Source organism: Neolamprologus multifasciatus, chromosome 3 (genome assembly GCF_963576455.1).
Source record: "Neolamprologus multifasciatus chromosome 3, fNeoMul1.2, whole genome shotgun sequence".
Classification (NCBI taxonomy): domain Eukaryota; kingdom Metazoa; phylum Chordata; class Actinopteri; order Cichliformes; family Cichlidae; genus Neolamprologus; species Neolamprologus multifasciatus.
In genome coordinates this window covers 17,872,669-17,899,192 of record NC_140441.1, presented here as the reverse complement: position 1 = coordinate 17,899,192, position 26,524 = coordinate 17,872,669, and the positions used below count along the sequence as shown (strand labels likewise).

Here is a 26,524-nt window from a genome sequence, read left to right as displayed (position 1 = left end):
TTGGAGTCCATGTAGGCCTCTCTTTTGTGAAACCAGCTCCCAGTTTAGAGTCAGGAGACAGAAACCCTCTCTACTTCAACATTGCCTTTTTGCTTAACATGGCAGATGGCTCTCCCTTCCCGAGCCTGGTTCTAATGGAGGCTTCTTCCTGTTAAAAGGGAGTTTTTTCTTCCCACTGTCGCCAAGTGCTTGCTCACAGGGGGTTGTCTGATTGTTGTGGTTTTTCTCTGTATTATTGTAGGCCCTATAGATTGTAATATATAAAGAAAATTGAATTAAATTGAATAGTTTTTGGTAGAGAGGGGGAAAAAATCCAGAATAAAAGGTATTTCCTAGAAGAATTGAACATTTAACTCTTTATATTGCTTTACTACAACCTAATTCTGAACAATTAAGTAGTAGTTCTGACCAAGGCTACGTCCACACGTACCCGGGTATTTTTGAAAACGGAGATTTTCCGTTTTCATTTTAAAAAATAATTCCGTCCACACATAAAGGCAGAAATGAAGAAAAACGCTGCTAGGAACATGCCAAAGCAACAGGTGGCGATATATTCCTAACCGTGCAGAAATGTTGGCCAATCAGAAGTCTAGAAGCCTCAGTGGGAAATAGTAAACAAGGAATGGGGCATAGAAGCAGAACCGAGTCGTATGTGTGGAAGGACAGTAACTGTGTGTATATGTAAGCATTTAAACACTGCAGAGAGTACAATTAATAGTAATAGTATTATAGAAATTCATTTCACCAAAACAATAACGTGGCGCACAGTGTGACGTCAAAAAATGCGCACACCTTTGACGCTGCGTTTTCTGCGTTTTCTCCATTTTTCTCGTCCACACGTAAATGCAAAAACGGAGTTTTCAAAAATATTCACCCTGGCTGAGTTTTTAAAAATCTCAGTTTTCAGTGACCAAAAACACAGTTTACGTGTGGACGAAAGGTGCAAACGCATAGAAAAAAATTATCTCTATCTATCCATCTGTCATAAAAGGACAAAAAAATGATATCAGTCGCTGTCAAGAGCATGTCAAAACTACTGATTGTGACATGACCCCAAGCTCAAAGAAAATGTTGTCCAACTGGAAGCCTACAAACCGCAACAGGGTGCACTGTGTGATGTCAAAAAGGAGTTAAAGGCACACACCGTTGATGTTGCGAGACGAAATCTGCATTTTTCTTGTCCACATGTAAACACAGAAACTGAGTTTCTGAAAACTTCGAACTGGAAGATTTGAGTTGTAAAGTCTTTCAAAAGCTCCTTAGTCGCTTAAAACCTATGGGCAGGGTCTGAGAAAGTAACCAATAATAACAACCCTAGGACTAAGACTAGAGCTCAGTACCCAACCCTCAGGTGAAGTCAACCCTAGTCTCACACCCGTTTTCCATTAGTACCTACTCGGTTTACCACAGTTTTCAAGGTTTTCCATTAGGCCAGAGTGCCTGGTACCAGGTACTTTTTAGTAAAATGTGACTTCGTCAGACTGCATGCCACCAATTGGCTGTTGGTCACTCGATGAGTCACGAGAGCGTCTCGTTCACAAAAATCAAAACCACCATTTTTGAAACCCAGCAAACAGAGAGATTGCTACAAAAAACAACACCGTGGTCCTGGGTCTGACAAAAAGCCACAGACCGAGCAGCAGGTATATCGTTGCCTTGACGTCCACCTTTGTTGTAGCTTTCATGTTGCATACTAATTACGTCACGGGACTCGCCTGCATTGCTATAACAACAACCACGCACATTAAGTGGTACTCGTTTGTAATGGAAAACCAGTCAATCCGAGTCGAGCAGTGGTGATCCAAGTAGGTACTAATGGAAATGGTAGGTAATGGTAGGTACTAGGTCCTCATTTGCAATAGATTAATAAAGTTATTTTCACCCGCTGTTGGTGCCCTTGTGAACGACTGTGTAGCTGGAACAACTGCTGGCACATTCTGCGCTTTTGTGCCACTTCAGCCGGGCATGCACTGTGCAGCTGGAGTTACACAAGTATACGCTCGTGTTGTTTTTTTACACGATATCAACTGATATCAACTCAGATATTCCCGAGGGAGTGAGGGAGAGAAGGAGATGTGATAACAGGTAGAAAAGGTGAGACTTTCAAAACAACAACAACAGGAAAAAACCCCAAGAAAAAATACTCATTTACTTCCTGTTTCCTCTTTCCATAACAGCACTGATACAGAGGCTTTGTCTGACTGATGACACCAGTAATGACAATATCAGGTTTCATTCATTTGACAGTTTTTTGAGAATTACTTTGCAGCTATTGTTACAGGTCAAATAAAGTACCCAAAAAAATAGATATTGTTGGGTACCGCTATCAATTTCCAGGTATCGGTACCTGTATCAGTACTCTTTTAAAAGCGAAAGGTACTCGACCCTACTTATGACATCAGATGCTCATAAGGTAGCCACTTTACAGTCACAGAAAAGCCGCACCCTAAAACATGCACTGGGTTATCATCTGTTTTACATGAAATATGACCAAAATTTACAAAACAAGCAACAAGCAGTATTAAAGAAGATTGGGAACAAGTGATTGAGACCATAAACTTATTAGGACAATGTTTACTGAAGTAAAAAATAAAGTGAGAGGTAGGATCATTTTCTCATAGACTTCTGTACAGTCGAACTCTGTACTTACAACCAGTTGAGTCGCCCCCTGCTGGCAGGTTCACATTTCAGGATGGAGGCTTCATTTATTTTATTTTTTTAAATAGGCTAAATACCTGCAATCATATGTAATATTTTACTTTTAATATGAAACCATGAGTGATTTTACAGAGCGATATAAGATTTATTTTGCAGCAGCTCTCCAAACATATTTCAGTGTGATTTTTCTTTTTGCACCTTGAAGTGAGCTATTAGTCTGATCTCCAGAGAGACTTGTGTCAGAATGTTTCCGTAGGATGCGGCGCTGGCAAAGGCGTAACTTATGCCCCAGGCGTTGTAAACACAGACACCAAGTCCAACAGCACAGCAACAGTCAACATCCCCTGGCACAAAAATAAAAACAGAGGCAACAGTCTTGAAAGCTCCACTAAAAGCAAAGTTGCCAGTTGAACTCCGCCGAGGCCACACGCGTCACACAAATAAGTGTTTTTTCCCTTCGTTTTTTCTTCTTTTTATTTATTTATTTTTTTACTTCCATGGGGCTTTAATACAAAAAAGTGTCAGTGGCATATAAGGCTAAAGTGAAGAGAAAGCTATGTTCACACAAAAAAGGGGAACTTTCATTTTGAGAATGCGACACACAACAAGTTCAAGCAGTCTGAACATCACCGGCAACCGTTCGACCCAAAGTGGAGTGAAGTGGAGGCTGCTGTGCGCCACTTCGGCAACAAGGGTGTGAAGTGACACATGAGAAAACAAACACGTGAAGGTCGAGACCTTTCTTCTCCTGAAGGAGAGGGGAATTTGTTGTAACTCGAGTGCCGTGCGTTCAGTAACAATGCCGCTGTCTTAAAGCCGAATTCACGGAAACTTGGGCCGCGTCATGATCTCTCTGGTGATGCTGATTCATAGCTGGCAGCTGTAACACGACCTGATTTTCTTCCCTTTGTGCATTAAGACTCACAACCTGTGGAAACGATCCAAGTATACAAAGTAGAATCTTTGTGGATATATGTTATTGTTAAGTCAGAACTTCCCTTTCTCAGAGCTTTACCCTCTTACCTCTCTACCCACACTCCCCCCCGCCCTACATCTCTCTGACAGTGGGAGACATAATCAGGTTTTGCTAGATTTGGGAGTAGATTAGCAGCCACCTTGCTTCAGATAAGAAGCTGCACTGATAAAGCCTGTCCTGGTAGGCACATGGCTGTGATGAAACACCATATCTGACAGGAGCAGATCTGTTAAGAACACAGTTAAGACACTGTCTACCCATATCTACTCTAACGGGACTTATCCCTGCCGATCTCTCCGTTCTGTGTTGGTGATGAGGTTGAAAATTTCCAAATAAAGCCAGATGATCCATACAAATGTGAAACTAGACTAAAAAAATTTTTTTAAACAAGGCAGAGATAACAGCGGTGTATTCAAGTTTCTTGTGTGTAAGATTATGATTTAAACTACTTGGAGGAGGGGGAAAAAAAGAAACTCGTTCTTTTAGATGATGTGGTTTAAAGGCACTTTAAATAACCAGCCTGGCTTAGCCTCGTAATCCTGTGATCCGCAGACAAACAGAAGAGGCAGTAAATGAGTAAATATAACACTACAGCTTTTATCCATAATCCAGTTTATGGAGGCTTTTACCCCTAACCCTAACCCTCCCCATTTCCTCCTCTGGGTAATTACAAAATAGGACTGGAACAGAGCCCTACAAAAAGCTCAAGATATAGTGACGTGCATTTACACAGGCATGATGCAGCGCCGCTTCCAGCCTCCATCCATGAAAAAGCTGTAAGTGGTCCGTATAAACCACCTAAGTGGTCTGTGCAGTGAAAGAACGAAAAAAGAGAAGAAGAAGAAGAAGAAGAAGAAGAAGAAGAAGGGAAAAGAAGCGGCCAGGTGGGAGCAGCTTAATGTGTCTGGATAAACTTGCCAGCCACAAATCCAAACATCAAATTCCACTTCACAGTGGATGAAATGATAAAGAAATAAAACCCAAAACAAGCAAAGAAAAAACTGCATGTGCGTCCACACAGCATCTGCATTTATTTATGCTTTAAGCACACTCACTGTGTTGATGGATGCATTTCAGATTACCTTCCTGTCCTGCACGGCTGGAGTGAGCGTACACCAGCCCTTATCTATCGAGGCCCATAAGTAATGGAACATCTTTCTGCAAATAGCAGACTCGCTTCTCAAAGCCTCATCTGCACAAATCATTATCTGGATGCTTTATTTATTCGGTTTACAAAACAAAGCCTGTATACAAGTCAGAGCCTTTGCACAATATGTCTGCACTTAGCTTTTACGCAAGCATGGCTGCCGTGCAGGTGTGTGTATAGCTTTTCTCCCCGCACAGCAAAATAGCGTTCAGATAAGATCCATGACTTGGGAAACGACAAAGGAGGAAACCGTGTGAAGAAGACATGGGGGGAAAAAAAGAAAGTCCCAGTAACTCAGATAATTTAGTTTCAAAAACAGTTATCTTGTTTTATCAGCAAGTTGAAACACCTACGAGTCTCCATTTGTGATAACTAACATTAATCACCGTTAGTTATGTCTGCGATTTCCCATGCCAGTGTCGTGGTAGATCTGCCTCAAAGATGCGCGTCAGGGAATCTTTATCTTAAATGAAAAGCCAGGGGCCCGAGTGCTTCCATCCACAAGGTTATTGTTGGTTTTTCTTCTTTGATTCACATGCATTATTCAGATGGAGTCAAAACTACAGGCAGAGCAAGTCTGAAGACGATCAGCGGATGGTATTTTATTTATCATTTCACTCTGTTTGCGCAGATAAGTATGGACAAAGTAAGAGACACACCTTGAAGAAAGGCAGTTTAGCAGTAGTTTAGAGCAGGGACGTCAAAGTCGCGGGCCACATACGTCCCACATGGACCAACGTAAAGTCAGTGTTAAGTAGTTTAAACTCAGTGTAAGAAAACAAAGTACAAGTTGGAACAGCGGATCTCAGTTTTCTCTACATGAAGATCTTTTTGTGATTTCACAGAAAATAACCAACTTTAATTATGTATTTTACTGTGAACAATTTGTAATAAAAAAAATTCTATTGTAGTGAAAAAACAGGAATTTTTATGCCATTTTATTGTTCATCTATTACTTCATGACTTTAGTGAATGACTGCAGGGGAGGTCTTTGTCAGCTGGTCAAGAAGGCTCAGCAGCGGTTGTATTTCCTGAGGAGGCTGAGGAAATTTGGTATGTCGGCCAAGATCCTCAGCAGGTTCTACAGCTGCATTGTGAAGAGCACACTGACCAGCTGCATGACTGCATGGTACGGCAGCACTACTGCTATGGACCGCAAACGCCTGCAGAGAGTGATAACAGGACTCCGCTGCCCTCTCTGCAGAGCATCTACCATTGCAGAGTCCAGAGGAGAGCTGCTTCCATCCTCAAAGACCCTACACCCCCAATGCGGACTGTTCACACTTCTGCCCTCGAGACGAAGGTTCAGAAGTGTGAAATCCAGAACATGCAGACTCAACAACTCCTTCCCCACTACCAGACTCTTGAACAGCTGACCCATTTTGAACAGTAATAATGATTTTTTTTTTTTTTGCACATCAGGTCATCTTACATATTAAGCTATAGCTCTACTGCACACATCTCTGTTTCAAATCTCCATATTTTGTCTCCTTTTCTGTCTTCATTTATTTGTACTATTTGTATTTATACGTTCTATTTCTATTGTGTATATATTAATCGGCATCTGTGGGTGAACAGCAAAGAAAGAATTTCATTGCGCAGAGAAATGCCTTTTCTCTTGTGACACATGACAATAAACACTTTGAATCTTGAGTCTTTGTCAGGAGAAACTGTAAAATTTATGATAACACAGTTAAAAGGTTTCAAATCGGTGCCTGTCACATTTTCTAAATCCTTCCAGTGGGCCGGATTGGACTTTTTGCCGGCCGAGTCTGGTCCCCCGAGCCTTATGTTTGTTTTGGACACACATAACATGACTGGATTCATTTCATAGAGTATTGAACTGAATAATAGGGATCGCATTATGATACCCCCCCCCCCCCCCCCCACACACACACACACACATATTTGCGAATTTCTGCCTAAAGATATTTTTTTTCCTTGTGCCGTTGCCCTTGGTGACTGACACTGCGCTTGTCACATTATGCTCAAGTTGCTTCTCTTGTCATAACGGCAAAGCAATCTGGTGCGTGTAACCGGATCCTGTTTGAATGCAGGGAAATGAATGAAACATGTGACAAGGTGTGATTAGGTATTCGCCAATCTCGCTGGGTGTTTGTTGACAGATGGGTCTTTTGTCAGAGTAATTTGTTCAACAGAACAACCAAGCAGATAATTACCTGTTTCTTTTGTGGCTATTAGGCCCATTGTTGTGTTGAAGGGGGGAAAAACATCCTAATAGTGAATATTCATCACACATTAGGGCAACCGAATGGAAGCTGGCCTGAGGCAACATGTTTTTCTTTCTTATTTTCTAATAATGCTTGTTTTGTAACACGCTGGCCTTGTTCGATCCACCTTCTGTGCCTGCTACTTTGTTATTACAACGTCTGTGCGAATTTGCATGTCATTTCAAACAGAGCGCAGTTTTGTTTTTATTTCCTAAAAGAGAGGGTTTTTTTATCTGGTCTTGATAAGCTTCAAGTTTTTTTTAAATTTTATTTGCCCTTTCACTCTATGGCCGCATGCAGTTGCAGATTAGACCCCCGCCCATTCATCCTGGATGCAAATAAACATGATAGGGCATTAAGAGGTTTGAGCGGAAAGGGGTGTGACAAAGGTGTTGTATTTCAACTCAAACCACCTGGCGAGGAGACACTTAAGGCGCGCAGGTTCAGGGTGCTGGCGCATTACAGAGACACCAGTCGCTCAGAGAAGTCCAAAACACCTGAATGATTTCACCGTAAACAGTTTTGCAGGACTAGTAGACTTTTTTTAACCCTCTCCTCTGAGCGATGGAAAACAGGATCCGACCCCTTGGTCTGACCGATCATACCTCCGGCCCGCTCGGTAGCCTGCCGGTACCCCCTTCCCTTCTGCGTCCTCCGCCTCTCTTCCTCCAGGCTTGCAACCCCACGCTGGAGAGGGGATATCCCCGAACCCCGAAGTGTGCCAGGTGCAGGAACCACGGCGTGGTCTCTGCGCTCAAAGGCCACAAGCGCTTTTGTCGCTGGAGAGACTGCGTGTGCGCAAAGTGCACACTGATTGCAGAGAGGCAGCGGGTGATGGCCGCGCAGGTGGCGTTGAGGAGGCAGCAGGCTCAGGAAGAGAGCGAGGCCCGGGATCTTCGGCTCTTGTACCCCTGCACTGGGATCGGAGGGGAAGCAGGGATCCCTCAGAGATCGTCCATTAGCGCCGGGCTACCCGTATCTGCCAGCAGTACTCCGGCAGCTCCCTGTTTCGATGTTTTTGGGAGTGAGAATCACAAAGACGGTGAGTTGAAACGTGAGACTGTATACTTTGTCTTCATAACTATTTTAATACACAACAATGTTCTTCTTTTTGGTTGCTCTGCAGCTTTGGTGAACTTTGATTACCCCGTGCGCGTTTAATTTAAAAGCTGTTGTCCCTTTTCTTTCATCCGTAGTTACAGTTTCAGAGGACAAATTAAGCAAATACAACTTTTACAACGGATTCATGGGCCGACCCCTGTTTGCACCCCATTCTCCACGGCTGCCCTCTCCAAGTGACAAGAAAGGGCTGTCTCCCAGCAAGGACAGCGGCGGAAGTCAATCCCCTGCGATGGATCACCGCTCAGACCATACAGAGAGTCCGCAGAGGTCACTCCCCTCCTCGGATCCAGAGTCAGGGAGCGAGTCGGAGAAGCCCAATGAGCATCTGAGCCCGGACCGTGACCCCACCGACATCATGGCTAAGATCTTCCCCCATCAGAAACGGGACACTCTGGAGTCTATGGTGAGAACGTGCAAAGGTGACATTGTCAAATCCATTGAGCTGGCGTTGAACTCCAAAGAGAACAAAATTGACGCTGACAGCGCGCGCAGGGCTTCTGTGGGACTGCCCGGAGAGCTCGGTGCTCTGGGAGCCAAGTCTGCTTTCTCCCCGCTGCACATACCCGCATCCCCAGGGGGAGACAGCCTGTACGGCCTCAGCCCTCGCCTGGGCGTCAGCCCCCTGCGGCTGGCCTATCCCTCCGCTAACGGCGGCATGGCAGGCTTCATGTCTCCATACATGACATCAGGACTGATGCCAGTGTTCCCACTGCGTCCACCCTTGGACTCTTATTCCCTCCCCGGCATGATCCGAGACCTGTCTTACATCCAAAGCAAGGAGTCTCTATGCAATGCAGGCCTGTACACACGGCTAAACAGCGAGACCAAATAAAAAAGGGACACATGGAAATAAATAAATAATAATAATAAAAAAGTTAACTGTAGCTTTTAAATAACCGCTTTTCAAGTGCCTCGAACCACAATGGTGTACTAAAATCTGACGACTTAATGCTTTTTTTCTTAATGTAAATTTTGCAGATTGTTTATTATGAATAGAGTTATCTTTTCTCGTTTTACACATTTTGTATTCATTTCGTGCAGATATATAAAATGATGAAGTGAGTCTCTTTTGTCGATGTGTTTTTTGTTCGTTTGTTTTTTAGCGGATAAAAAAAGAAAAGGGCAACTGCATGTGTAGCGCTCAAAACTAACAAAAACCGGACTTTGTCCCACCATAAGTCTTCTGTTTATTTCTCTCTCTCTCTTTTTTTTTTAAACACTAGGAGGGGAGGAAGGAAATCTACCATCTTTTTTTCCTGTTTCGTTCCACACATTTTAGTTCAGGCTTATTTAAGTGCAGTAGTCGTAAATATGTTATATGTGGAAGTGACCTTGGTGATGTCTGTGCTTGTGAAGGAGCTCCAGCTGACTACAAAAGATGTCTGCTGGCTCTCTAAAAAAAGGCCACACTTAAATAAAATGCTTCAACTTTATACTCCCATTTCTAAAATGTAAATAAAGCCGTAAGTGCAGTAAATCTAAATCAAATTCGTCCTCTTTTTCGCCTCGGCTGCCGTTCTCCCCTACGATTGGTCGGTGGACGACCACACGAACCTTAAACTAGAAACCAATAGAAAGCCTCAGAAGCGCCACGAGACCGCGTGTTTCAGGAAGTCGGGACACGGCAGTTTGAGATGCTGGCGGTGCAGTGTTTGAAACAGCCTTGAGCGGGATTTTATGAGGCAGGAGGCGCTGACATGCGTGTCTACATTATTGTCGCTGCTGTGTTTTGGTGTGGTTATGTGGACTCGCGGAAAGTAAGAGGAATATCCTCGTCCTGTAAGTCCATTCTTCCCTTTTAGCTTCCAGCTAGGTAGCTGCCAAATATATACAGAAACAGCTACATGGTGCTGAAGCTTTGGCAGCTCCTGGTTTCAGACGCAGGCAGCACGTTACAAGCTGCGATAACAGAGTACACAATATAATAATGGTACACAACATGAGTGTGTAGTAGCAACACAACACAAACCTGCTGTTTTACCCTCCCCAGAGGATCCGTGCTAAGACACTATAAGCGCTCACACTGATGCACAATGTTTGGCTACAATTCTGGTTGCACCTCAGAGCCAGCAGCGATTACAAAAGTGGGCGTTTGCTTTTATTTTGTAACAGATAAAAGGTTCTACAGGGAGAGGAAGTCGTTTCTGTGCATAGATGGGTCGAGAATGATCCCATTTGAGCAGGTGAACGACGACTACTGCGACTGTGAAGATGGCTCAGATGAACCAGGTAAAAGGTTAATCAGTGGGGCCAGCGGGCCTCTGTCTGTCAGCATTATCAGTCTGTCTGGTCACTGTGACTCTGTTGGAAAATCAGTGTTTTACTTTAAAGACTTTTGAAGTTTTCTGCGCTCAGATCAGCTGCATGTGTTTTGGGGGGGGGGGGGGGGGACGACGACACAATCAGCTGATCTGCAAAAAGCAGACGCCGATTTTAAAAGTGCATGCTTTTACATCCTGGGAAGTGTGAGGGAAAAACTGTACACAAATGGTAAATGGACTGGTTCTTATATAGCGCTTTTCTACTCTTCTGAGCACTCAAAGCGCTTTACACAACTTGTGCATTCACCCATTCGCACAAGCACATTTCTCTAGGTGCTTTCTAGATAACATTCACACACATTCATACTCCGATGGATGCATCGGAGAGCAATTTGGGGATAGTATCTTGCCCAAGGATATTTGGCATGCAGACTAGGGGAAGCCAGGGATCGAACCACCAACCTTCTGATCAGTAGATGACCTGCTCTACCACCTGAGCTACAGCCACCCAACACACAACAAAAACATAGACTGTCAATACCGAAGACATGCACTACGTGGACAAAACAATAAACCACGTAAACAAGAAGCCGTGAGAACAAGAACCCCCACCAAGGCAGCTCACTCTCTGGGAAGTATTTACTTTGTATTTTGTACATATTCACATTGTTTTCTTTGTTATTTTTAAACATACTCCTAGAAGTCTGTAGTTAAGTAAAAGCAACTGCAAAGTGCAGGCTTTTGTTGTTCGCGCTGCTGAAACCCATTTTAATATGCTTGGCGTAATTTTGATTGCAATACTTTTTTTTTTTTTAATTTATATGCCCACAGGACATGTGCAGCCTTTATGACATTGTTTAGTGAAATTTGTTGAATAATAACTATCACGTGTCAAAAGCCCCCCCCCCTCCCCCCCATTGTAATGTAGTCAAATTGTTATGTATTTAATGATTACAATCTACATAATTACAATCTATTACTGTGATGTAAATGGAAAAGTAAGAATAAATCAATTCAACTAAAGTCAAATAGTATCTCTTGGCAACATGTTTTTGTCAGTCTGAAAACGTATTGTTATTTTAAATAGCTTTATATAGCATTATTATCACTTTACCTGCAAGTTAATCTACTAACCATTGAAGGAGACGTCAGAGATCAAATGTGACATGATATTTTAAATTGTTAAATCCTACTTTATATGCTGACAACACCCAGCGCTCTTGAAGAATCATAGTTTGTAGGTTATATGTTTTTTTTTTCTTTTAGTTTTCGACCAATAAATCGTTAAATTGATCTTGAAGACTTTGGTGGACGTAAACCAAGTTTTAATAGATTGTTAACATGACCCTGCCTCAAAACTTTTCAAGCTATCGTGATATGCAAACTCTACCATACCCTCCTTAGCAAATACAGGCACTCTTTCTGAAGTTACTGGATATTTTGTCACTTTGCCACAGACCCGCTCCTCACATGATGCTGTCTCCTGCAGTGTACAGGGGAGAAAGTAAACCACCTTCTGTGGTTTTCCACATTTTCTACTGTTCCTCCCCTCGATACGTCTTTGACAGGCTGTGGCTGAGACAAAATGTTGTGTCCGTGTTTCACTGAAGCTTCAGAGAGATGTTTTACAATACTTTTAGCTGCAACTTACACCTGTAAACTAAGTTCATGTCTAAGATGTGAGAAACTCCCCACATAAAGCTTGAGTGTCACCTCTCTAACATCTTTTTTTTTTAGCAACGAAGCAGAAGTCTGCATGTGATGACTTGCACAATGACACAAATCTGTAAAGTTCTGAAGAGTAAAACCCAGAATCTTCTTGCTGTGGTGTAATCAGTATAATTAGCCATAACCCCCCCCCCCCCCCCAAAAAAAAAAAAAAAAAAAAAATCTCCTTAGGTTGAATAGTGCAAGTCTTTTCTCTCAAGGAATTCCAGAAATTAAGAAAAAATGCATGAATTGTTGTCTAATATAAGAAAATTTACAAGTGTAAGTATAGGCACCTTAATGAAATCAATACAAACAAAAGAGACAATGTATGTGGAAGGCATGGCATACCAGGGAGATTTCAGGGTTTAAATATTAAAAGATCGATGGCATTTTCTCTTGTGTAGCATAAACGGGAAAAGACAGAGGAGAAACAGCCCCGGTTTCATTATGCAGTCGTGGCTTTTTTCATTATGTCACACATCATTTACAGTTTGTATGTGGGGCACAGGGCTGCGGCTAACCTCTGCCAACACTAACCAGATTTGAGATACACTCATTTTTGAAATTTTAAAAAGACACACACATAAAATAATGATTAAAAACAAAAAAAACCCATCAACAATACAAGTAAATGTTTAAAAGTTTTAATTTTTAGAGAAAGTAATCAGGTGCAGTGGCTAATGTCTTTGCAAGCGTTGTGAACAGTTTAAGGTAAATTCATTTGTTTCTGCAAATTAGTTTATAATGCAGTGCTGACCAGTTTTCCTTGCTCCATGTAGGCACTTCAGCCTGTCCTCATGGCCGATTCTACTGCACCAATCTGGGTTTTCGCCCGCACTACATCCCATCATCCAGAGTCAATGATGGCATCTGTGGTAAGGCTGTGGTTTAATATTGTGTCTTACTGTTGGCTGGTAGCCGCCTTTTCTGTTTGGATGTCATCAGGGCAACTTGCGGTCCTGGAAATCCCCGCTGAGTGGAAACTACTGCAGAGGTGGTTTGAGTAACTTTGCAGGTATTCATAGATTAAAGCCTACAGCCGTCATAGAGCACAGGGAACATTGTCCTATCACGGATACTGTATATCAGTATTAATGTAGCTGTTGTTTGATTATGAAGATATGTTAATAGTTTTATTTTCACATGTTGGACATATTATAGCTGAGCAGAATAAAGCCTGACTGATTTATTGGTGGGCTGATATTCTCTATTTGTCGTTGATCACTTTAGGCATTTAAAATAGATGATAAATGAAAATTAAAACAGTAAAGAACAAATGGGAGAAACGCCCTTCAGGCATGTTATGAATGTAGATGTGGCATAGTTTATCCACCAGAGGGCACTGTGCAACTTTAGCATGCATCAGACACAAACACTATGCTGAGGGGAAACAGGTAAGTACATAACTGAACAAAACAAACATTAGCGAAATCTCGTTATGTTTTATATGTCTGAAAGAAAAAAAACTGGAATATCGGATTTTTATACCATAAAATATCGGTCTCAAAAAACGGTATCAGTCGAGCTGTGAATACAATAGATAAATGTTGGCAACCTCCATCATTAAGTTGCTCTTAGTTACTGATGCATGGCTGATGTTAGTGAGTTTGGGTGATATATCAGGGTTACAGAAGGTCATCTACTAATAAGAAGGTTAGTGGTTTGATCCCTGGCTGCTCCAGTCTGCATGTCAAAGTGTCCTTGGGCAAGTTGCTCTCCGATGTGTTGTTAGAAAGGGCATCTCTCTATTTGTCTGTTTACCATCCAGCCCTGGTCTTCCACTTACCCGACTGTTGGTCCCTGGTGGGTGGGGCTGAAGTCTGTCCAATTTGAAAAATCACTTCCTGTGATATCAGACTTTTTTTTGAACTCCCTAAAACTTAGCGTTGTTATTGGCACCAAAAGTCCCATATGAGTTATCGCTCAAGTTTTTTTCTACATCTCTTTGTGTATTTTGTTAATGCAATAGCATCACAACCACGTAATCAAAAACACGCTGTCGGGTCTTTATCAAAATAACTTAAAGTCCTGATGTCTTGATGCATTCTCAATCATCCAGGAAAATAAATCTCCAAAAGTTGATTCTGTTCATCTGGACGTAGCGTATTCTGGGAGAAACGTTTCGTCACTCATCCAAGTGACTTCTTCAGTCTCAGCTGACTGCAGGATTCCCCAATCTTATAAACAGTACATTTGCATAATGACTGAAACCAGCCCACTGAAGGAACAATGGGCTGTGAGGTCAGTTCCTTAATCATAATTATGCAAATTCTCATGACCATTGATCAACAACCACTGACCAAAATGGCTGTGATTGCTGTGATTGCAGCCATTCCCCAACTCTCTGTGAATGGTACTCATGGCCATTGATCAGTGGTCTTTGATCAGTGGGTTTTGGTCAGTGGTTGTTGATCAATGGTCATGAGAATTTGCATAATTATGATTAAGGAACTGACCTCACAGCCCATTGTTCCTTCAGTGGGCTGTTTTCAGTTATTATGCAAATGTACTGTTTATAAGATTGGGGAATCCTGCAGTCAGCTGAGACTGAAGAAGTCACTTGGATGAGTGACGAAACGTTTCTCCCAGAATACGCTACGTCCAGATGAACAGAATCAACTTTTGGAGATTAAAGTCCTGATTTTACCGAGTAAAAACTTGTTGTTTACTTTCCCTCTTGTGTATTTTGCAGACACGGACAGGAATTTATGTTTTGCTCGATGTGCAGATGCTGACATGTTGATGTATGCACTCTCAGTCTTTTTTGTAGCGCAAACAAACGATGTAGCTTCAACAAACAGAACATGGCTGCCTTCACACAATTGCAGATGCGTACATACAGTCACTTCCCTCGCTCAGCTTTCCTTGAAAAACATCCTGCTTCTATTATTCTCAAGGCTTTCTTCCATTCTTTCTTGCCACATGCGCTGCCTAATCAGGTAGTTTTTCAGCCTCCCTTTCTTTTCCACTTTTGTTCTCCAGTAGCTCGCCACTTTGGATAAATTCAATACATTCTGCTGCTGACATCTCTGCTCTGTCACCAGCTCGTTCTGCAGCAGTAGCAATAGACGGCATGTAACCATCGCAGGAAACAAAGCTGAAGGAATGAAGCATGAAAGAGCGGCAGGAGAATATTTCCCAAAGCCGCCCTCACCCTTTCCTCTTTCCTTTTATTCTGCTCCCACTTGTCTTCTTCTCATACCTTCTCTGCTTTGAATGGAGCCACTCAATAGCTAATTCATCATCGCTTTTCCTCTTTGACTGGTTGTTCAGAGACATTCATTGGCTTCCTTTTTTGGACTGTAATGCTCTCTTTCGATGGGTCACCAATGGGGTTCTGGATAATTGAGAGATTTCACACTGTGCCCACTCTCTTGGGTGAAACATCAGAGAAAGAGCCAGATCTGAGCACTTACAAAACACCATGCAGCTGATGGTTATAAGTGGCTGAAATCAAGAGACCTTCTTCAAAACGCAGAGAAATGTCACGCAGACCTAAAGATTTAATCTTCAACTTTAAGGACGAAGATTTCCTGGGTAGCTCAACATGAAAGAGAATATACATTTGTCAGCATAATTAATTACATTTCAATCGTGTGGCTTCTCGTGATTAAATGAACACGATGCTGTAAATGTGTGCTCGACCAGAAGAACACAAAGCAAAAGCCAGGAAAGCGCTCCCTAAATCATCGCTTGATGACCTGCCTGCTTATGCCAATCACAGCTGTTCCCTGCACCGCACAGCACGAGCTTTCCCAAATGCACTTGACCGCAGTGATATACTGTAGATAAAAGGCCATTACTGCAAAGCAACACAACTGTCATATTCAACTGCCTCAAAACACAACACAAGCTGCAGAATGATGAAAACCAAGAAAAACATTGCAGCAGCTGCTAATGTGAATCGTCCAGCTTCAACTCAGACGTTGATACTTTATTATTATTACTGTCATTACACAGAAATGTTTTGTTTTATGCAGTATGTTGAAGTTTTAAAGGATAATCTGATAGAGCACGACTGATATGGGATTTTTAAAAAGCGCACCGATATTTGGTGATTTAAAAATCCGATATTCTGATGCACTGGTTATTTTTTTTTCTTTCACACACAATAAATGTAACAATATAATTACACATAACAATAGCACATTGTTATATGTAGCAATATTCCGTTGCACTGCTCGTCTTTGCTGGGATCGTCTGGTTGTTTTTGGTTTTGCCTATAGAAAAGTTCCAGAGGTGCCCTCTTGTGGATAAACTATGCAACTTCAACCATTGTAACATTGTTGAAGGGCGTTTCTTCTTTACTTTTTAAATTTGAATTTTGTGCTGATACTTATATAAAGGCAAAGAGCTAATATTGACCCGTGATATTGCGTTGTCTGACACTCTGGGAGATACACTTCTTTGAGTTAGTGGTGGCAAAAACCTGCAATCCTCAAGGCACCACATGGGGCTGTATCCAAAATGAAGTCACTCTTGAAACAGTCTCATGTTAAAATAGGCAACTGTACTTAAGCAAGAAAGAAAAATCCTTAAAAAAACAAAACAAAGAAAAATCATATTTACATGCTGGTAGAAAAAAAGTTTTGCTCTATAAACATAATTTACACCTTCATAACAACTGTGATTTTTTTTTTTTTATAAGTCACCTTTTAAACTTTGGTTAGGCTTGACTACCAAGTGGAAACAGCCACAGGCGGCTGTAACCAATATCTGCCTGCTAAGATTCACCTCAGCTAATTGAAGTTTCTGAACTTGACCTTTCAACCACATTTATGGCGCTGGTGCTTTTTGGAGCTCTATTACTGGAGTTATCTGAGCTATATTATCCAATAACATGCCTTGCTGTGTCGTTAATTGTACTGACAGCCTATCCAAGGCGTCTGTGCTTCAGCAAGTGAAATTCTATTTTATTTTTATGTTGCTTAGCTTAGTCTGCGCTGCACCCATACACTGAGCTGATGCACTTTTCTAACCAGCGTTTTCAGCCATGGTCACTTCTGGTTCCAAAAAACCCCCAACAGCTTTAAACCTGAGCTTCACAAAGCACTGTCAGATGTCACAGTGGATACATCACCATGGTTTCTAGCCTTAGTGCTGTGCTAAGCTAAAGTACTGTGCAGAAGTCTTCTGTCCTCCAGTATGTACAGAAGAGGTCAATTGAATGGTATAATAGTGAGTGTTTGTCTGTAAAACTTAGTGGAGGCTCTGTTATGGGCTGTATTTCAGCCAGTTTTGTTGGGGATCAGAATCGATGTTATTATGAACACAGAAAAGTATCATCAGATGTTGATTAACTGTGCAATACCATCTGGAACGAGTCAGCTTCATATTTGAGCATGACAACGATCCCAAACGCGCTGCCAATGCAGTAAAACGAGTCATGGATTGGCCTCCCCAGAGTCTGGAGCTCAACATTATTGAAGAAGAGTGGGATCAGAAAACAGAATAAACAGCAGCCAACATCCAACGAGCTTTGAATGTCCTTTAAGAGGTCTAGAGAACTATTCTTGAAGACTTAAAGAAATTCCAAGAAAGCTGCCTAAGACGGTTCAGGCTGTGTTAAAGATGCCGTCGAAGTTTCTCTTGACTTACTAGAAGAATTTATTGGCTTAAAGTTTCAGCTCAGTTTTCCTGTAGCATATTTGTGTTTATTGTTTGTTATAATTTTAATGAAAAAAAAAAATTGTGTATTATATGTTGGAAAGCAAAATATTGCTTTTGCAGAAAGCATCTTGTATTTTTTTGTTGTGTATGAGTTTAAAAAAACAAACTTTGATCTGTTGTGTAGTAATAGAGTAAGACATTGTAAACATCTCCGTTCTGACAATGTGGTATGCTTTTCATGTTTTGGTCTGTGTGCATTGGATTGGTTTCTCCTGTGTCTCTTTGCCAGATTGCTGCGATGCTTCTGATGAATACAACAGCCACACTCGCTGCCAGAACACTTGCTGGTCAGTCCTTTCAAAATTGAGATTCGGTATTTATGTATTAACACATGTGCAGTTTGACTCGAAATATGTCGCCAGACGCCAGAGGGTCCAGTTATTTAAAAATAAATATCCAAATGTGAAAAGATATTCATGCGGTCTGATATAAAACAGATCTTTGAGGGGAATTCACCATCATCTGAATAGAAAGCTGCTTATCATAGCAGCAGTAGGATGGACTCTGCAGTGAATCGGTTACTGTGCCACCAGGGGGCATGGTGTCACTGTGATTTAAAAACTCAGGGCTGTGTGTGCATCACAAAATTGTATTGAAGAGTTCATCTGTTAAATGCAAATGTGACTCACGACCTTCTTGCAAATTTTTCCTCCTCCTCCTTTTTGCTTTAAACTGCTCCCACCACCCAGAGCCTTTTTTTTCCTGGGAGATAATTTAGATAAGTTATAAATTACACGGCGCAAAGGTGGAAGGTCCCTGAATACAGCTGTTTATAAAAATTCATTTTCCTGCCGCGATGTATTTATCATGTTTTTCTGAGCTGAGCTGCAAAGATGGACTATGCTGCGGCGCAGAAACGCAGCCCGCTGTGTATATGTCGCTAATCCACTTCTTTTGTTGACAGTCCTCTATTATTTCATTCACCGCGCCATTCGTCTCGAAGCCGCGTACAAGCAGAGTGTATCTCATTATGTTTTCACAAGGTCCGCACTCATATTGTGTTTGCCAGGCTTCAGAAACAATTTAGCTGAGCCGCAGAGCATCGGCCCCCATCTTATTTACTCTTCTATTTTCCCATTTGGATTCCTGCTGCATCGCAGGCCCTTAAAAATTGGATTGCGCCATCTCGGTGACCATAACAGGAGTGGCTGACGTTTTCTCAGTAATGATGGGACTGTGCTTCCTCTCTTTCTCTCTCTCGCCTTTCCTCCAGGAATCTAGGACAGAGAGAGAGGGCGTACGTGGAAGGCCAGATGAGGACCTTGGATGAAGGTTTGCGACTCAAGCAGCAGCTGATTGAGGAGGGAGTGCTGCTCTGGAGGGAGAAACAGGTAAAAAAAAATTCTTGTCGAAGTTCCAGCTATTATATATGTGTTTGAAAACCACCCGAAAAGTAGATCAGTTCGTGTTCACACTGGAACTAAGTCGTCGTCTATGCACGGCCTCTACGTCAGGAGAAAACTTGGATAACTTTTGTGATTTCGAGTTTAGAGGTTACAAAACTATTACAGAACTGATTAACACTTTTGAAGCAGTCTTCCTCAAAGCAAATAGTTAAATTAGTGATACAGCAGGGTAACATTACACTAAATTGGTTGCTCTCACCTGTCTAGTTCAGCATCAAAGTGGAATTGGAGAATCACCTGTTAACCTAACATGCATGTCTTTGGACTGCTGGAGTGATTGGAGGGAGATTGCACATGCACACAAGAAGGCCCCCAGCTGGTGGCTTCAGCACCACCGTGAGTCTATAGGGTCCAATAGGGGGTCCATGACCCTCATAGGGCTTAAAATCTGCGACTCTCCACCAGTTGTTCTTAGAACTGAAGAAGCTTCTTGGATGAGAGGTGAAACATCTTCAAGGAAACTTTAAGAAGTCCAGACGCTTTTCTTTTCAAGCTCCATAGATTATGATGACTGAGAACCTTCAGACGAGTCTAGAGACACATTTGTAAAGCGCTTTGAACCAACAGCTGGCTAAGATGAATGTGATAGCTCTAATAAGAAAAGCTAGTGGATTGTATTGTACAGGAAAGCAGTTCTGGTTAGGGGACTAAAGGTAAATGTACAGTGCTTGTAGTTAGGATATAAAGACACTTGGTTAACTGTTTTTCTGCGTGTGCTGCCATACAGTGGCTTCTACAGCGTTTTTTTTAGCTAACAGTTGACGGAAAGGTTAATTTGCTTTCATATATGCTGTGCTCAGAGCATTGCTGTTGAGCAGTGAGCAGCTTGTGATGCTGTTTTGATCATACATGTTCGCAGCACCTGCTGCTACAGGCGTCTGTTGTGCTCCCAGCACCAGTTTCCAGCACCAGCCTTAGCCTGCTGTGCAGGTACTTTTTGCCTTATCACAGTAAGAAGCTTGCTGCTTCCTAGCTGTCAAAAAAAAAAAAAAAAAGCCCCGCTATTTTCCTCCCTCCATTATGTTACTTGGATCGTGTCGTTTTAGTTGATCAATTCATGTCATTTCCTGTTGAGTGGCCTCCAGTTTTAGCACAACAGACATCACTATGCTATGTAATGCGTCACGTCTCAGATTCGAATTCTAGTTCGTACTGTTATCTGTAACCCGTAAACATCATCATACTCTGCTCCTGCCACCTTACTTTGCATTTTATTTTGTCTCTTAAGGAATTCAGCTGTGACTATACTTCATTTGCCGTCGCTCTAAAGCAGTAAGGAGTAAATGACTGGGTGTAAATCAGCACCAGTAAACAAGTACGTGAGGAATCAGGCCTTTTTTTTCTCTCTTTTTGACTCCTTTGCAGAACTTGGGGTCGAGCAGCGACTGCTTTACAGTTTTTCCTCTCCATTTGCACATTTACTTCAGCGAGCACTGAGCCAATTTAGAGACGGACTCCTGGAGTTTGGTGCAAATTATATGGTAAATTTGGCAACTGCGGATCTCCAAGGATGCTTCAGTGGTCTCATTACTTAATGCATTAGTGGCCTTTAGAAACTACAAGTTACTTTCCAACACTGCAGCACCTACAGCTTTAAGTGTATTAGCGATTGAAATGGCAGCAACTGAGTGCTGTTCATCATCATTATTTGGATTTTGGACTCCATGATGCAGCACATTTACACTGTTCTGACTTTTTTCAGGGCTGTTATAAATCCTTGTTATTTCCTGCCCTGTTTATTCATTTCCAAGGTACCTTGAAGGATTTTAAGTACAGCTGTTTAAATCTTGCAGCACTTATAAAAGATGTCAGGGAAAGAAAAGAGAAAGAAACCACTTGTTTACAGCACAGATTTGTCTGAAGGCCACTTTTTATCACACTCACATGTGCGAGCTCACACATGTCTGATTTGCCAGCTGATGATCCCTGGGTTTTTACCCTGCACTCTGCTCTATTTTCCTTTCTTTTCCTTTCCCCCCCCCCCTCTCCGTGTTCTTTTCGGTGGCAGCTGATTGGCAGATCGAGGCTGAAGTGTCACCCAGCCCTCCTAGCCCTGCCGCACTTTGTGATCCTCTTTTCTCAGCGTGTCTCTGTTGATATGGCAGGGTTACCTCCGGGGCCTCGTGTTGGAAACCTTACACAATGACTCAAAAATGAACCCTTCCTGTGGTTCAAGGGTTCAAGAGGAAACTGTTAAAGAAAACACTTGCGATCAAACTTTAACCAAAAAAAAATCAAATTAGAAGCTGAGCGTGGCGTTGTAGCCTCACGTGCCACAGAACAAGCAGAAATGGGAATGCTGCTGTTAATTGAATACAAATTGGTATTCAATAAAACCCATTTCACGATGTTTGCTGTTTATTGGCCCAGTCTTAAAAGTACATGTTAAAGCAGGAAATGAAGTGCAGCGTCAGCCGTTCCTTATCCTCAGAATCACTTTTCTCTACTTTTTTGTTTTTAATTCTTTGAAGAATTTGCAACAGCGAGAAGCTTTTATATTAGTTTCTGGTGTTTTCTACTTCTTTTTTTACACAATGGAAGAACTTTTTGCATGTTATGGGTGTTTTTTCCACAAGTAAATATGTTCTTGTACTCCTCATAATGGAGCCCATAAATCACCGCTGCAAGCTGAAGGTGTCTAAGCAAGCAGCATGGCCTAGAAAGGTAGTCATCCCTAGCTGAACCTCGCAGAATCCATCACTGCATTATGAGAGTCTCTGAGGACAGATTGGAAGGCAGAGTTGACACACACACACATGCACACACACATGCACGCGAACAAGGAGCTGCTGCTCTTTCATATTAATTGGTCCATTACAGAGAGTGATGATAGGTTATGCTTGGTTGTCAAAAGCTGTCGTATTTGGTGCGACAGCAACACCTCCTGATGCAAGTGATTTAAATAGTCCATTGTGCAGGCCCGGCTGCTGTGGTACAAGTTTTTGTAAATACACGGTGTTGGTTGGTTCTCTTCCGGAGCTAGACGGGGAAACGGAAAGAGAGAACAGGGAAATTCTCGTGCTTCTGTTTATCTGTCAGTTTATCTCTCAATAATAGTCTCTGTGCTTTGTTTATCATTAAGAATGTTATTATAATGATGTTAGCATATGTCTGCGTGTACTCTATGGCCTCCTTAACTGGTGGGCCAATATCAGTGAAACTTTGCATGATTATAGTCACATGAATAGTGATTATTAACATTTATATGTTTTCAAAAAGAGTTATTACAAATCTCAATTCTTTTGATTTATGCATTCATCACCCCCCTGCAAATACAATGTTAGGTTAGTGCGTTTGTTTCATGTGCGACTGTCAACATATGCTTCCAAAATTTGTGTCAGCGATGGAATTTTGTTCAAGATGCAGCTAAATACGGGATGAAGAACTTTCTGCTAGTGTCTATAATCACAGTGTACACAGGAATGAAATGGTTTTGAGTGCTAAACAACAACATCCACACATGCTTGCTTCAACAGTGCTAACATGCTGCTATCAAGCAGGTGGGAGGTTTCCTTATGGACATACAGCAGCTGCTCTGACATTAACCACTGGTTTGTAAAATCCTATTTACACGTCACACTATAATTAGCTATCGAGAGCAAAAGGACTATGTACTAGGGCTGCCACGATTAGTCGACTAGTCACGATTGATCGTCGACGACTGATTTAATAGTCGACGCGTCGTTTGAAGCTTTGTAAGATCACAAAAGACGCAGGAATAAGTAGTAGGATTCAAGAGTGTAATAACGGACTGAAACAGAAGATGGCAGCACTGCATGTACAAGGATGCCACCTGCCGTTAAACCCCGAAGAAGAAGAAGTAGCTCTGTCCCAGAATTCATAGCACAGCCCAGCTCAGTTTCCAACAATGGTGGCAGCTAGTTAGTTTTAATATTACTCTTATTATTCTTTCTGGGTCACAAAATAAACGTTTAACATATTTTCAGGCGAGAATGTAGCTGTGTAAACCTCAAATATCTGCTCAGTTTATCAAGACACCACATATTTTCAAAAGCGCTCCGACTTTATCCACTAGCTCGATAGCTAGCCAGGGTTCAAGGCTCACTAGAGCCCGTGCAAACATCGGACTCCCGGCACATCGTTTTCAAACCCACCACCGTCTTTCGCTACTCAGGTTAAACATGATATATAAGTCACTTAGATAACTTAAAAATGTTATTGTTTGGCTTTTTTTTTGTATTTTGCTTGTTCCTGAGTAAATCGGTTTGGCTGAGATCAAAGTTATAGTTTTTACACAGCTGAATAAACGTCAAGCACACAACTGATTATCAGAAGTGTGAGATACTCGAGAATATACTCCAGTGTCCTGTTATATTTAGATAGCAAGGAGTTTATTAAACGTCACTGAAACAATCTGCAAATTTCATTAAAATTTAATAATCTATCATCTTGTCTTTATTTTTAGTTAGCACATACCTTAAACACTTAAAGCTGTAAGCTAATGATAGTTATATAAGAGCAGATGCTGCTGGTGCAATAAGCTGTACGTTTTACGTTCAATGGATGATGATCTGATTAGTCGACTAATCGCAAAATTAATCGGTGACTAGTCGACTATCAAAATAATCGTTTGTGGCAGCCCTAATATGTACTAATCTATAAATATGGTATTTTCATTATTAAAGCTTTTAAGATGGTTGACTCAAATGCCCTCAAGTGGCCATTCAATGAACTGCGGTTTTTGGTATTTCTGTGTTGGCTTCATTTTACTGCTCTGGAGGTTTATAATTGTATTTTCCATGCTACCATTAAAGGACTAAGCATGAAAAATGGATGGTGTTGGCATTCTCATTAGTTCTGTAGGTATTTGAAATGCTGAGCAAAATAAAACTTTGATTCGATGATGCTGCTAGATATATATCGGTGGATCATCAACATTACAACTTATTCATGCTCACTCTGTGGTTGACGTTCAAGTCCGTGTCAAATTTGATTCCAACGCATCTGTTAGTTGCTGAAACATTTCACCTTAAACTGCAACTGTTGGCTCCATGCACCAAAAAGTTGAGTCTGTTCATCTGGACGTAGCGTTTTCAGTGGGAGAGTGGTTGAGTTATCGAAAAGACCAGCCTGTTTCCAAAATGTTTAGAGTCGATATCTGGAAACATTGTACAATAAAGTAATGAGCCAACCAAACAACAGAGAAATTAACATTACTTAAGAAATGGTCTCTGTTTTTTAGTGTGGCAGTACTGTGTAGGTTGTCCCAATCTGTAACAACAGTACAAGCCTAATACGAAATGTTGTAATATTGCTTTACTTTTCTGAGCTTGTTTCTGTGCGTTGTCTTTCTGCAGCCACTATCCAATACTTAAGACTTATTAAACTGAACAATAGCCAAATTTATGAACATCAAATATGAACGCTAATGTTCTTTGGGCTAGTGCGGCTTGCATGAAAGTTACATTTCCAAAGGACGTTGATTAAAACCCCCCCCACAGTAGTTCAATTCAAGATTGTAATCAATCAGATTTAAGACCAATGCAAACTGTTGCTGCTATCTTGCATGCTGACTGTAAGGTATAGTTATAAATTTGACAAAGTTGGCCATGTTTTTTCTATTTTTTGTTTTCATGTCATCTCATTAGGCCCAGCTCAGAGAGCTCCAGCAGGTGGCAGAAGACCTGCAGGTCAAGTTGGAGGAACACAGGAGGAAAAAACACGAAGCCGACAGACTCAAAGAGCAAACATTAAAGGCACTGGAAGCAGGGAACGGTGGTAAGGGTCATGGCATTTTTAATCGGAGTCTTTTAAATCTATTTGCTCCTTTAACCAAATTGCTTCAGTTTGTGGACAGTAGTTAGGCAATTTTAGTAGCTGCAGGGCAACTTTCATTTCATTTCAGCTCGACCTTACATTGAGCAAAAGTAAATTGGCCTGAGAACCTCAGGTCACACGGTCAGGATGACAAATGGCAGAAGATAGGGAGGAGCTGGAAGGGTTAAATACAGATGCCTGTGTCGTTGAAATAAGCGGACTGGGAGAGGATTGCTGAGCAACAGCATATTGCATTTCCCCCAGCTCTCTTTTTAGGTTCCACAAGCCTTCAGAGAGAAGTTGCTTATGACTCACTGGAAAATTCCCTTATCACTGCAAGCACAAGCTGGCTCGGCATTTAAATGACGTTCAGACTTGTGTATGTGAACGTATTGAAAGTAGTGAGGCTGGATGGGAAACGGGCTCAGTCGTTTTTAGCTCTGTAGTCCACGTGGATTTAGAATCATTAAGTCTGTGTTGGGAAGGCAGTGCATGGAGACCGTTTGGGTTAAGTTCGCTTAATTTTAGATTTAGTTTTAGATTTCTAGCTTGTTGCAGCACAGATATTAAAACAGTCCTTCATGTTATGCCTTATAAAACACAGAAATAGGATTTATTAATGTTTTAAACTTCTGTCTTATTCTTCGCTCATCCATATATCAAACAGCACACACCTAGATATTGTATAGTGCTGGTAATTGATTCTGCCTTGTGTGTTCAAAATAAAAGTTTTGATTGCAATAAAGGTCATTTGACTTTGGAGCTTCTCAGAGCACACATCCATCATGCCTCCCAAGGTGTGCAAGCTGACCTTTGCTAGTCGTCACCCCCCCGTGTTCCCTGCGCCATCATCCTTCACTTCCATTACTGCTCATCTTCAAGTTTTTGCAACCATCAGTTTTCATTTCTGTGGTCGTGTTGGCAGGTGTTGTCTGTGTTTTGTCATCCATCTGGGGTCTTATTTTGCAGTTTTAATAAATGTGTGAGTTCATGTGTGTGTATGGCTTCTTCAAAGTTCCAGTCTTTGTCCTGCTTATGACATTACTTGTTGGTGAATGTTCATTTATCTGCTAACAGTAGGAGCTGAAAAATGTATTGATGTGACGGTGTATCTTATTGACTTTTTTTCTTTCGCTGTGGTGTGGATTCACTGCTGCCAAATACTGATGTCTTTATTTAAAGATTGCAGGTGCTCTAGATGGATTCCCACAGCAGTTAAACTCCCTGAATCACTGCAATATGACTCATTGAGGTGGTGCTTATTAAATGAATGAGTGTAAGTGAACAGAAGTTAAACAACTCGGGCTAAAGAAGAAGGAACTCATGGAGGACAGTTAGGACAATGCATGCAACCAGCTCTATTTTCTCCTTTTTTAGAGGCATTTTTCATATGTTGTAGCGACGTACTGCAGGATTACTGTATCGCAGTATAATTGTTATTATTATGGAATATCATGATAGTATTTGTATAATGAGTTAAGGCCTTTAAACACCGGATATGTAAATTCTGTAAATTCTTAATGCAGACGGTCACACCAACTATGTAATTCACATGACAAGTTTGC

General features: G+C 41.6%; 2 protein-coding genes across 2 annotated transcripts in view; both read left to right on the top strand.

Annotated features, from left to right (window-relative positions):
• Nucleotides 1–7,411: 7,411 nt before the first annotated feature.
• Nucleotides 7,412–8,991, top strand: LOC146521814 (doublesex- and mab-3-related transcription factor A1-like). The gene is made up of 2 exons (XM_085141278.1): nucleotides 7,412–8,054; nucleotides 8,209–8,991. The coding sequence occupies exons 1-2, from the start codon at nucleotides 7,577–7,579 to the stop codon at nucleotides 8,964–8,966; spliced, it is 1,236 nt and encodes a 411-aa protein (XP_084997404.1). The 5' UTR covers nucleotides 7,412–7,576; the 3' UTR covers nucleotides 8,967–8,991.
• A 476-nt stretch (nucleotides 8,992–9,467) lies between these two features.
• The window catches only part of LOC146521812 (glucosidase 2 subunit beta-like), a 164,808-nt gene continuing 147,751 nt past the window's right edge, over nucleotides 9,468–26,524 (top strand). Inside the window, exons 1-6 of the mRNA XM_085141262.1 lie at nucleotides 9,468–9,913; nucleotides 10,247–10,363; nucleotides 12,885–12,980; nucleotides 18,005–18,062; nucleotides 18,989–19,106; nucleotides 24,791–24,920. Coding sequence (XP_084997388.1) covers nucleotides 9,832–9,913; nucleotides 10,247–10,363; nucleotides 12,885–12,980; nucleotides 18,005–18,062; nucleotides 18,989–19,106; nucleotides 24,791–24,920 — 601 coding nt within the window. The 5' untranslated portion in view covers nucleotides 9,468–9,831. The remainder of the gene's footprint in view (nucleotides 9,914–10,246; nucleotides 10,364–12,884; nucleotides 12,981–18,004; nucleotides 18,063–18,988; nucleotides 19,107–24,790; nucleotides 24,921–26,524) is intronic.

Excerpts from the sequence above, each read along its gene's own strand:
- LOC146521814 (XM_085141278.1), top strand. The coding sequence starts at position 7,577 with ATGGAAAACAGGATCCGACCCCTTGGTCTGACCGATCATACCTCCGGC. Across the intron at positions 8,055-8,208 it reads GAGTGAGAATCACAAAGACG|TTACAGTTTCAGAGGACAAA; the intron begins GTGAGTTGAAAC and ends TTTCATCCGTAG.